Source organism: Dunckerocampus dactyliophorus, chromosome 2 (assembly GCF_027744805.1).
Source record: "Dunckerocampus dactyliophorus isolate RoL2022-P2 chromosome 2, RoL_Ddac_1.1, whole genome shotgun sequence".
In the NCBI taxonomy this organism is placed as follows: Eukaryota; Metazoa; Chordata; class Actinopteri; order Syngnathiformes; family Syngnathidae; genus Dunckerocampus; species Dunckerocampus dactyliophorus.
This window is the reverse complement of record NC_072820.1, coordinates 16121692-16134464: the sequence shown is the minus strand read 5'-3', so window position 1 is coordinate 16134464 and position 12773 is coordinate 16121692. Positions and strand designations below refer to the sequence as shown.

The 12773-nt window shown below is 41.8% G+C and overlaps 1 protein-coding gene across 7 annotated transcripts in view; it reads left to right on the top strand.

Annotated features, from left to right (window-relative positions):
- Positions 1–12442, top strand: part of obscnb (obscurin, cytoskeletal calmodulin and titin-interacting RhoGEF b) — a 64669-nt gene extending 52227 nt beyond the window's left edge. For all 7 annotated transcript variants that reach the window (XM_054767355.1, XM_054767352.1, XM_054767349.1 and 4 more), the window contains 14 exons: positions 49–125; positions 1790–1960; positions 2037–2196; positions 2881–2997; positions 3062–3226; positions 3292–3450; positions 3517–3694; positions 4504–4617; positions 4702–4869; positions 4948–5050; positions 5130–5259; positions 5347–5437; positions 5526–5568; positions 8308–12442. In XM_054767355.1, the coding sequence (XP_054623330.1) occupies positions 49–125; positions 1790–1960; positions 2037–2196; positions 2881–2997; positions 3062–3226; positions 3292–3450; positions 3517–3694; positions 4504–4617; positions 4702–4869; positions 4948–5050; positions 5130–5259; positions 5347–5437; positions 5526–5568; positions 8308–9355 (2724 nt within the window). In that variant the 3' untranslated portion in view covers positions 9356–12442. The remainder of the gene's footprint in view (positions 1–48; positions 126–1789; positions 1961–2036; positions 2197–2880; positions 2998–3061; positions 3227–3291; positions 3451–3516; positions 3695–4503; positions 4618–4701; positions 4870–4947; positions 5051–5129; positions 5260–5346; positions 5438–5525; positions 5569–8307) is intronic.
- The last annotated feature ends 331 nt before the right edge of the window (positions 12443–12773 follow it).

Here is a 12773-nt window from a genome sequence, read left to right as displayed (position 1 = left end):
AAACATTGGCGAGGCATTCAATGTCCTAAAGCTGAAGTGTTCTTGTAGCTGTCTGCAGATGCAGGCGACCTGCCAGAGGCAAGTGTGGAGGAGGTGTCTGAGGGAGAATACAAGAAGAAGTTATTGTAAGTGAGGCACTTTTATACATTGAGGGGCCTATTCTCCTGTTTGCACTTAAGTATTTTTCTACGCATTTGGAGTTAAGCACATTTCCCTTATTCGTATTTTCCCATTGAGACTTTTGACATGCCCACCCTGTGTAGCGCAGACATACGCTTGCAAGTCGTGAATGAAGGCGGGCTTATGTGAATCATTTACAAAGGAGGTGACCTTTGCCGTGACGTCATTTATTTGGGCTGTCTGAAAATCATGGCACATGGAGTTTTCCTAACACTTGCGGATGTCATTGAAATCCGTGAAAAAGATAAAGCACACTTTTAATTTGAAAAGGCCTGATCCAGTGAAGGAGAATGTATAAGGTGTAATTGGTAAGTTCATTTCACAAAGAGTGATATTTGGCTACATTGTACTACGCTGCGTTGCTTCTTTACCTGTGCTTTTGAGTGTGTGTAGGCACGCTAGAGCTGGATGGATGCATGTAAATAGTAACTCCGTAGATTAAACTTTGTTTCACTTGTTATAAAGTGTAGTGACCATGAAATTATGTGTGATGTGTTCTGTTGAGTCCGACTGTTGTGATATAGATTAGTACGTCCCAAACTTCATGTGCAATATAACGTTTCACATTCCTGGGGTCCTGGACTTACCAGCGTCATAAGTGTGCAGGTGCAAAAGTACTTAAAGGAAAACTGCACTTTTTGGGAATTTTGCCCATCATCCACAATCCTTATGTGAGATATAAAAACAGATGAAGAGACAGCTCACTAATGCACATAATGGGATACCCATGTGCCGCCTACAAAGACCACCATCAAGGTTTCATGCATGCTGTGACCATGTAGTAACAGGTACATTCATGATAACATGTAATAGTTACAGTATTTTGCCGTATTTTGGTCCTTTTAAGCATCCCCGGAACGTCCTTCCTCTGCGCATTTATTTCACATAGCAACATAGAAACAAACGCCTACAGCCAGCATGAACTTTTCAAAACTCAAAAATAAAAAAGCAGCAGTGGCGGCAGCTCCAATATGTAGCCTTACCTTTTCGGTAGTAGTCTGAGGCACTGCGAGCAGACGCGCTGCAGGTGAGTGTGTGGTGAAGCTAGTCTCAAGCCGGTTAGTAGCTAGCCGGTGTGTTGTGGCAAAGTGTCAATATGCCAGTAACGTAGTTCGATTGGCATAACAATGTTAATAATAATAATAACAATGTTGCCAATGCAAATGGGGCGTTGTTGGCGCTTTGGAGTCTTTTTCAGAAGGCTTTATAGGCGGGATAAGTGTTTCCCATCACATGCAGTAATGAGTTGTCTCTTTTTATCTGTTTTTATATCTTTAGAACGCACAGAAAAGAGAAGACATATGTGTTCATGTTTCACATAAGGATTGTGGATGATGGGCAAAATTTCAAAAAAGTCGAGGGGAGAATACACGCAAGGCCAGATTTGACAAGAAACGCCCACATTTTAGGGTTTCTCCACTCAGCGTGTGTATATCTTCAATGAAGCTGCGTAGTGACAAAGAGTTAGGTAGAGAGGGAGAATCCCGCGCAGCCAGAATCCGCTCAGCTGCACGCCTTTTCCCCCTCACACGCATGGAGGAATAGGGCCCTAAACAAAGTAGCGTAATCATCTTAAGGAGTATGGTTCTCTATTATTTCACGTCTCTAGCCAAATGATCCAGGACCTGATCGGCGGTGAATCTGAGTTTGTCAAAGAGATAGACTTCTTCACGCTTCATCACCTGAAACACGCCAACAGCCAGGATGCACCAGCTGACGTCAGCAGCCAAAGGGAGTCCATATTTAGGAACATTGAGGACATCAAGGAGTTCCACAACAAGTATGTTCACCTCTTGATGACCAGCTAATCTTTTCACTTAGCATCATGGAAATGACTTTCCATACATTTATTTCAGGGCTTTCCTCCCCAAGTTAAACGACTGTGACACAGATGACGACGTGGCCATGTGCTTCCTAAAGAACAAGGAGGGCTTTGAAAAGTACCTTCAGTATCTTGTGGGTCAGAGCCAAGCTGAGTGTGCCGTCAGTGACAAAACAGTGCACCACTTCTTCAAGGTATCACTGCTCTCTTGGTGTCTTACCATAAATGCTCCAGTTAAAGAGATGGTTTGGATTTTTTCACATGAAATTGTATGACATCCCCATCAGCAGTGTAGTCCATTAACAGCGACTTACCCCCCACCTGGTCTCCTAAATCCAGTCCTGGTCGGATTTTGGTGATGAAGAACGTAGTTCCACTTAGTTGCTGGGGACATTTAAGTAACAAGTTCGGCTTCACAAAACAATATGCGTTCAAAAGAGTAATACATTTGAATCACAAAAATGCCCTCTCAAAAAAATCAGACCTCACAAAACGCTCTGCGTTATATATGTCTCCCGCCTTATCCCTGTGCACTGTCGCCTGTGCATTCTTGTGTATGGGATGAGGACCTTCGCATCTTCCTCTGCTGTGGAACGCATACGTAAAGAAGATGGCCGCGGCACTCCGTCACTGAAGAAGAGTGGTATTACCGCGAGTGTATTCATATGACATCTACAAAGTGCCGGTAAATTATTAAAAGAAGCAAATAACCGCCTCTCTCTGATCTGCTATCCTTGAATGCCCCATCTTTTTGCGGTATGTAAATAAATAAGAGTATTTATGGGGATTATGGGCATTTATTATATACAGGTATATGTACAGTATCTTGGGGTTGCTGGAGCTATTGAAATATTAACATTATTAACATTGCATTGAAGGAGTACACAGAGAAGGAACAAGCCAGTGCTGACCCTGCTGGCTCGCCTGTACGCAGCATCAACGCCTACCTCCAGCAGCCTCTGGAGAGGATTCAGAAGTACAAGGCCTTCCTCAAGGTGATACACTTGTCTATTGAGTTGGTGTATTACCTCAGTTCTAACAAAACTTCAATATCACCAGGAGCTCATTCGAAATAAGGCGAAAAATGGCCAGAACTGCTGCCTCCTGGAGGAAGCGTACGCCATGGTGTCTGCGCTTCCTCAACGTTCTGAGAACACACACCATGTATCCATGATTGAGAACTACCCTGCCACCCTTGAAGCATTAGGAGAGCCTCTTAGACAGGTAGCTGCTCGAAGACATCTCACTCTTAATGTGTAATGCTGTACATGTAACTTCTTTGACACTAGGGACCTTTCCAAGTGTGGGAGGGAGCTCCTGGAATAAGAACATCTTCTAGAGGCCACCACCGCCACGTCTTCCTCTTCAAGAACTACTGCATCATCTGCAAATCCAAGAGAGACAGCAACACTGACACACAAACATATGTCTTTAAGAACATGATGAAGGTATGAATCAACACCTTCAAGCGACATTTAGCATCTTCTGGTTTGTCATCACCTGCTCTCCTGCAGCTGAACAACATAGACGTGAACGACACAGTGGAGGGTGACGACCGTGCCTTCGAGATCTGGCACGAACGTGAGGATTCTGTGCGGAAATATACCTTGCAGGCTCGAACTGTTACAATCAAGAACTCATGGCTGAGAGACCTCAGAGAACTTCAACAGAGATACACCATGACTGCCTGGAGTGAGTAGGACACAACATTATCCTCCCAAACGCTTAATAATTGTTTATTATAGTTTAAAGGTACTCTTTTTGTTTAGAATGTTATGTTTTCAGTAGGGGTGTCGGACAACACCAATATCAATCCGATCCAATATCAGCATAAATCATCCATACTTTTATTACATATTTTGTAGTGTGGAATGTTAGAAAAAACTTCATCAAGTGATAATACTCATCAAACAGAGGACAATAGCCAGCAACAGTAAGTATGAGAAAAAACTCACTTTCTCACACTTTTTGGATGTTTTGGACATTTTAGATGCAGACTTATACTGTATAATAGGATACTTGTTTTTCTTAGCTGATATCGGGCCGATATTCATATCGTTATCGGACCGGGACTTGTGGTTATTACAGTCCACATGCATTAGGGTCAAGTATGGAAGTTCTGATTGACCAGTTCGTAAATACACAGGGCTTATTAGAAACTGTCCTTTGTGCCAATAGGTGGTATCACATGAGGCGTGGATGTTGAGAGTGGCGTGGGAACTTTATCTCAGCCATGGGAAGGATGTAAATTTTGGGACACATCATCAGTAGTGTACCTTTGAATCAGTGGGCGTTTAGGCCTTTCAACACTAGACACCCTCATCAAAGGCGGCCAACTACAGGGTGATCACTTTTCACTTTTAGCTGTTACAGTGCATTGGGATCAAGTAGGGCAATCATGACCCACCTGATTAGGATTTTTCAATCAAACACACTTATTTGACATGTATATTGTTTGCACTTATCTGTCATTGCTAACACTTTAATGGTTTATTTTGAAGGTCCTCCCGACTTTGTGGAAATTCTAGCAAACTGCACAGCAGAGCTTGGACAGACGGTTAAACTAGCATGCAAAGCGACAGGAGTACCCAAACCTACCATCACCTGGTACAAAGGTAAAACTTTTTCCACCTTCTCCCTAACATAACCTTAACTATTAAGGTAATGCTCCAATGCTTATGCTGATTTTCTGGTGGTAGATGGACGCATAGTGGAGGCAGATCCTCATCACATCATCATTGAGGACCCCGACGGCTCCTGCACTCTCATCCTAGATAACATGACGGCAGAAGATTCAGGCCAGTACATGTGCTTTGCAACAAGCTCAGCTGGCAATGCCAGTACCCTGGGCAAGATCACCGTTCAGGGTGAGAAGCACACTCACAAATAAAATAAGACCCCACTCTGTGATTTTGTGTTTGTAATACGTTATTTAATGCATACAGTTCCTCCTCGTTTTGTGAACAAAATGAGGAATGCCGTGTTTGTAGCCGGTGAGGATGCTCAGTTCACGTGCGTCATTCAGAGTGCTCCTAGTCCTAAAATCAGGTACCCCTCTTCCATTACCATCACCATGTTTACAAATGCCCACAAGTAAACATCTGTTTGTGTGTTGTGTGTGTTCAAGATGGTTCAAGGACGGCAGGCTGCTGACCGACCAGGAAAAGTATCAGACCTACAGTGAGCTCCGCAGTGGTGTTCTGGTTTTGGTGATCAAAAACTTGACAGATCGGGACCTGGGGCACTATGAGTGTGAGGTGAGTCCGCATGAACATATCCGTCCTAAATTACAACTCTAATATTAAGATAAAATCTTGTATGCATATTTTCTTTTCCTGCTTCAGTTGTCCAACCGTCTGGGCAGTGCCAGGTGTGCTGCAGACTTAGTCCTTCCTTCTGCTGCTGGCTCTGGTGAGCAGGCCATTGTTATTGAAGGTAGGAACCCTTCCAGTACTGAAATTGTGAATGCAGCTCAATTAGATGCATTGTAGTTTTGCTTACATTCACTCTGCTTACTTTCCAGTTACTGAACAGGAGACAAAAATACCAAAGAAAACCATCATTATGTAAGTGCAATACTTCGAGCATGTTCTCTGTTTTTGCCTCATGCAAAAAATAAAGGGTACACCAGTGGAATAAACAGTTTTTCCTATAATATTGGAAATAATGAAATAGAAATAATTCGTTCCAGGGTAAAACTGTTGCCACTGCCTACACATATTTGTTTGTCGAACCTGAGAGGCATTCAGATTTCAAGGTTCCTTGGTAGTTAGTTCATATTAAGTTTGCAGTATGTACTTAGTTTTGACTGTGTGTTCTCCCTGTGACCCACGTCCTTGGTATGTAAACCATAATGACTAGGGATGCTCCAATCAGTATTGGTTGATTTCCGTGAAAAAGCACGTGATAGGCACATACCGATAAATGCCTTTCAAGCCGATCACAAAAGCCGATCACCTGTGGCTCGTACTATCGCAGCCTGTAACGATTCCTGCGTGCAGTGTAGTGTCTTGCCCTAACTAATAGCTTGGGTAACGTCCTCTGCCCACTTTCTTTCACACTGAGCAGGCGTGCAACAACAAAAACAAACATGTCTGCTGTGTGGAACTTACCTGCCAACACATGCCATAAAAAATGTCTGACAAGGGTAGCTTGTTAAAAAGCTTTAATTTAATACAGCATTTGAAGAACAAACACTTGACGGAGTTCTGGCCATTTTTGAGGCTCACGGTGTGATCATCAATGAAATGGCAGCTAAGGCAGCCAAAACACTGGACAGCACTTGCCCGTATGTGAGTGACAGTCAGAAGACTAAGCAAATAATCCGAAAAATTATTTAATTCATTGGACAAGATGACCAGCCTCCGTCACGGCGGAAGACACTGGGTTCGGTGGTTGCTCTCTCATTTGGAACCCACCTACGGGCTACTGGAAGTCCTGCTAGGGCTCCAAGAATGTACTCGATCTCACATCCAAAGTCTCCTTAAAGAATGCATCTCTTCCCCTGTAAGTTTCACAAGTGATATATGTTCTCTGGAAAAAGTAAGTCAAATATGTTTTTGTCTAAATTAAGGTTTTTATGGTTCCTGTTTTCATATCATATCAGCCAATCGCAGGGGTACAGCCAGGAGTTCTGAACCCCATAAAAGAATCACGTTCCCCCTCCTATTTTATTAATTAATTACACATTTTTATTAGTAATTACCTATTTTTTAGGGTTAGGCTACCTTGGAATTATCCTGACTTTTCCCCTTTATACGGCACCCCTGGCCAATAGCATTATAAAATGCATAATTCATCCATGTGATTGGTATCGGTTTCGGCTGATTTCATTGATGGATGATCAGTATCAGAATTGGCAACATTAAACCCTGATCGCAGCATACCTAGTAATTACTACTAATCCTTTCACAAGGCTGATGAAAAGACGGGTGCTGTCAAATTTAACCACTAACTTCAGGGTTTCCCCTAGGATTTTTTTTAAGCTGTGGTGGTGGGTTGCATGGGAGGTGGCCTGCCGCCGCTGTGTCGTGCTGCTGCTGTGTCGCTGTGGCAGATTTTTTTTTTTTTATTTAGATTTACTGTTGGTAAAAATGTCAACATTAGGGTCGTTTTCACAAGCTTGAACAACAAATGCATTAATTAACTTTAAATGCCTTTCTCTCTGTCTTTTCTTCCACCCCTGATCTGTCAAGCGCCAGGGGCAGGGCAGGGCAGACAGGCGAATCCGGTGCATGTTTTTCAAAATAAAGCATAGTGAAATGTTTTTTAATATTTGATATTGATATTGATATTGATATTGAAACTAACTGTGGTCAACATGTAAATAATAGGCTTTTTCAGCCTGTGGGCTACTTTGAATATGACCATGTCCCAAATATCTACCTCCTACTATTAACATAGAGAATATATATATTTATTTTATTTATAAATATGAGTATTTATGTACATTGTACATGTATATCAGGGGTGCACACAATCAAAATAATCTACCTATTACTATAAAACATATAGCATATATAAAATTTAACCGGTAAACTTTGCAACTACTATACTAAATACTAATGATTAGTATTTCACATTCACAGTCAAAGTTTACAGGTCATCAACATAGTTGATATCATTCAGTAATTCACAATTCAAATCAATATGGCAATAAAGATAATTACACACACACTGTAATTCCTCAATAGTCGTGTACATAAACTGAGTAATATGTCAGTGAAAATAGCTACGTAGTTCATACTTCATCATGTATTATGTCCAGTTAGCATTTATACAACATTACAGATACTGTATACGAGAAATGAAAAGGATTATGCAAAAGACAATAGGCAACATATTAAAAAGCTTTGAGCAATGGGAACATTTTCCAATTCATCGTGAAATAGTAGTTTAACAAACGAACTTGGAGAAAACATATTTCATGATGTGAAGCGGAGCCATGAAACGATTGACTTTGTTTTTCTACATAACTAGTTGCTACAAGTGAACTTTTGTTACAGATATAGGCATTTTACCGCTGAGTTTGTTTATCCGTAATCGGAATAATAAAGACGAAAGTTGCCTTATTCGTGTGTGGCTTTGTTGCTGCAACTCATCACACTGAATTTCAGTATGAATATGTATACCAGTCGCATCATTTGCCTGCTTCTTGAACATTGCAGTCACATTTTGGTGACGCTGGCTTGAATACCATCCCACCCTGCTTGGACCCCCCCGTGTGCTGTAAAAACTGCATGCAACCCAGTGCAGAGTCCCAGTGGATGTCTCTAATAACATCAGTGCTCTTGGTCTATTAACAGCGAGGAGACTATAACCACAGTGGTGAAGAATCCCCGTATGAGAAGGCACAAGTCCCCTGGTTTGACCATTGCTGGAGCACACCGTACGGAAATTTCCACCTCGGAAACCTCCACAACCAGGACAAGGAGGATGGCCCCTCCGAGGAAAACCACAATCCCGACCTTCTATGTGACTGAGGCTGAGGGGACTGAGGCTAGCGGTGCTGCCGCCGTGGAGAGCAAGCCCAGTTGGGTGGAGGTGGAAGAGGTGATTGAGTACAAAGTGAATAAATCTCCTCGGTTGTCAAGGAGGAGGGGCGTGTCACCGGCTGGCTCTGATCGCGCAACCACTCCTTCCAGACCTAAACGATCCCCTCCGGAAAATCCGAATACAAACAATTCTAACAACAAGCTGGTAGAGCAGGCCCAGTCTCTCGAAGCCTCTGCTTCTGCATCAGGAGTAACTGAAGAGCCAGTTCTTACATCTGGAGACCACGGCAAAATCACGGAGGATCAACAAACCATCATCTGGGAACCCGATGAAGAGGAGAGTGAGTTTGATCATTGCGGAAAACAGGAAGCAAAGGCGCTAAAACATGGAGCTCATTTTCTAGCACTGGAGGACTTGGAGAATTACATCCCAGAGGAAGGAGAGGCTTACGGATCAACCAACTTCAGTCCTGATGAGAAGCCTTGTGAGATTGCTGTCCTCCAGAGGGAGATAGGAGGTTCCACTGTGGGACAGCCGGTGCTTCTTAATGTAGGACGTCCTGTAGTGGCTCCAAGACAGAGGAGTGGCTTCTTCACTCGCGTCAGAGAGCATTTCTCCGGCAGCCTCTTCTCACCAAACACTGCACAGGCAAGTCGGTCCACGTCAGAATGCCACGTCCCCATTCAAGTGAGCCACGCAAAGCTGGAGGTGAAGCCTTCTTACTGTTCCGAAGTGCAGAAGGTGAAAGGCGGGCAGCAGAGCTTTAAAACCAAAATATCCACGCAGACATATGAGTACACACCAGTGGGAAACCCGGTCACGCTCCAGATCAGTGACGATTGTTACCAGAACCAGTAGCTTTTTAAAATCAACACAAACCTTTTTAGTCTTAAATGGGGCTGACATGAAGTACACTAAAATTAACTGAAATATAACTGAGCAGCAGCATTTAACAAGCCATTCCATGTACGGAAATACCCTTTTTTTCTGCCTCGTGGTTTTCAAGCGATCATTATTGGGCGCGTCATGACATCAGAACTAAGCGATGATTGTTTTATAGCTCACATTTGACAAAAAAAAACTATTTATTTCTCTAACTGACACCAAAGACATGATAAACATTCATTTTGCAGCAGCTAAGGTAGAATGAAATGTACTACTTGGCTGCAACCAACAGAGGCACTGTTGATTCAGGCTCAACTAGACTACATAAGAATATGGGCAGTTGAGAAGATTGAAACAGGAGTTCAGAACATTCAGACAGATTCACTCATCCCAGAAATATCAAGGTAATCAAGTTAGTCACGTAGTTGATTATTAATTTTCCTCATAGTGGATCAAGGAAATGTAGTCAAATGCCTACACCTAGTTACAACAACAATTGACGGCCATATTAGGGCCGTTCAGTCGCACAGTGCTGTGTATTGTTTTGGACTGGTTGCTTTTAGGACAGCAAAACGCACATAAAGTATTTAAGTATACTCAAAATGACAAAATTTTAGTCAATCGACGCATTATAGATTTATATCTACCGGTCGTTAGACAGCATTTAAAGATGTACTTTGGTTTCCACATTCAAAAACTGGAACGTTAGGGAGTTAATAGTGTTGTCTTCAGATTGCTTTGAGTTCATTTATATAATGTAACACTTCCGCTCAAATGTTTTGTTAGTTGACTTTCTTGTGGATATTAAGTTATTAAAATGTAAGCTCATTAGGTGACATGACTGTTTTCAAGTAAACCGGTGTGAGTATTAGCAATGTATGACGTTACTATCACTAGTAGTTGTGAAATGAATTGTCTTTGGAGACATTTTAGCCTTGGTTCATAATGATAATAATAATGTGTGAGCTCACGGAATCGTGTTTAGTTCTTTTTTTTTGGATGATTGACTTGCATGGATTTGTTTTTCCAAAGCAGTTAGTACAGTGTTTAATCACAAAAGGGAGTACAGGAAGTGAAGTTTGTTTCAATATTAGCGCATTCACAGCTAGTGGTTGCTTGTAAATGTGTAGTTTTTAAAAGGAAAACTTGTTTTGTCTTTCAAATGTGTTCACATTTGATTATAAAAAAAACTTGTACAACAGTTTGGATGTGGGATTTGTGAAATGTAGACTTATTACAGCTTCTGCTTGGACATGACCATTTTTTTCATTGCAAGCACAATAAAAAAAAAAGACAATGCCACTTCACACGTCACACGGCTCCACTCTCACAGTTTTTCAAAAATATATTGATTACTAAATCATGCTGTGTTGTGGTTGTGGCCTATTGTCTGTAAAAAATGTGCATGTTTAAGCAGATTTTACAAATTTGTTGCCTAAATTAATCAATTAATTCAGAAGACACTGTGAGTGATATGTAGTCGGGGTGTCACGAGACACCCATCTAACGAGAAAAGACGATGCACGAGATTGGGTCCATGAGAACGAGACAAGATTGTAACATTAATTTTAAGAAAAGTAGAATGAAAAGAGTTACTGGACAAACAAGCTTTTTTATTAAACCGAAAACAAAACAACACAGGTGCCTTTCAAAATAATAATACATCATAATAATGCAATATTTCCTTTAATATGTCATCTTTCCATTTATGATAAAATACATTATACATATGCTGTCATACCAGTCGTCGGCAACCCGCGGCTCCGGAGCCACATGCGGTGCTTCAGCTTCCTTGTTGCGACTCCCACGCTGAGCTCTGTGATTTTTTTTTAAACACTGAAGCAGAGGAAATATGCGTTTTCGAAAAGAGTTTGAAATATCCGCCTCATCGGTAGTCCATGAATGCCAGTGAGACAGTGAGACACGAAAAAGACATCTTCACAGTGTGCTACCTGCTCAAAGTAACTCGACATACAATCGTTCATGTCTAAACGACCGGCAACAAAAGTGAGTAGACCCTTGTGTTGAACTATACAAACAGACCGCAATTAGACATGTTTTCTTCACTGAGTCATGTGACTTGTTGGTGTTACAAGGTGTTTGGTGTGAATGGGAGCAGGTGTGTTAAATTTGATGTTCTCGTTCTGTCATGCTGGAAGTTCAACATGACACTTCATGGCAAAGAACTCTCTGAGCATGTAAAAATAAAACAAACTTGCTCTACATAACAGTGTTCCCTAGAAGCTGAGCTGCAGCACAGCGGCCACGACCATACAGAGCTTGAACAGGACAGAGGTCAGCCTTTTAAGTGCTCAGACCATACACCGCACTGTGCATCAGCTGTCATCTCGGAAGAAAGCCTCTTCTAAAGATGATACACAAGAAGGCGTGGAAACAGTTTGCTGAAGACCCTACTACGGAAGGTTGAGCAGAGCAAACATACATTCAAGAAGTGGATGGAGGCTCCAAGCTGCACTACAGCTGCTAGCATTGTGACTGCACTGGTGATCGTAAGGAGGAATCCATTCACAGATGGAGAATAAATGAAATAATTGTTCATAAAAATATCACAGCTATATTCCGAATAAACAAAAATAAACAAGAAGTTATTATTATTAATTATTCACAAAATGAAAGAACTGCTCCTCCCTGCAAACAGTCAAGAGCAGCACCAGTAGAATGGCAACAAACATCACCAGTACACAAATCAATTGATGATATTCATTCATTGTGAGCATATTGAATTGAGTCAAGTGATGTAAACGATACTGAGCAGACACACTGATATCCAGATATGTGAGCTCTGATGGCCTTTTTATGTTTAAGTTGTCTATGTTTTATTTAAATTTTACACAAACACAGGAACAAGTAAAAAAAGCCTACATCAAGGGTCACAAACGTGGTGGACAGGTAGCCCCCCCAACGACAACATGAGGCGCCCGCAAGCCTGCTTTTCATTCAGGTTTTAATAATGTGAGAACACTATAAAGAAATGCATTCTGAAATACAAAATATGAGTTGTGGATGCCAGCATTTTGTTAATGTTGCTGCCGTAGAAATATCGTGACCATGTCGCTAAATTGTCAACACAGATCTCGTCCTAGTATGAGGTGTGTTATGAAGTTAGCGATCAGCCAAATTTAAATAGAACCAATCAGTGATTAAGGGTTCAGACAAGTCGGTAGACCTGCTACAGCTTCTGCTTGGACATTCTGACAGCCGGCAGCAGTCAGGTCCGATGGAAAAAAACAACCACACATCATTCGCTGATGCTTGGAACACTGAGGTAGGTTGGGTTACAACAGTGGTCCTCAACCCCCGGGCCGCGGCCCGGTACCGAGCCGTGGGTCATTTTGTATCGGGCCGCACAGAAAGAAAAAATAATTTCCAT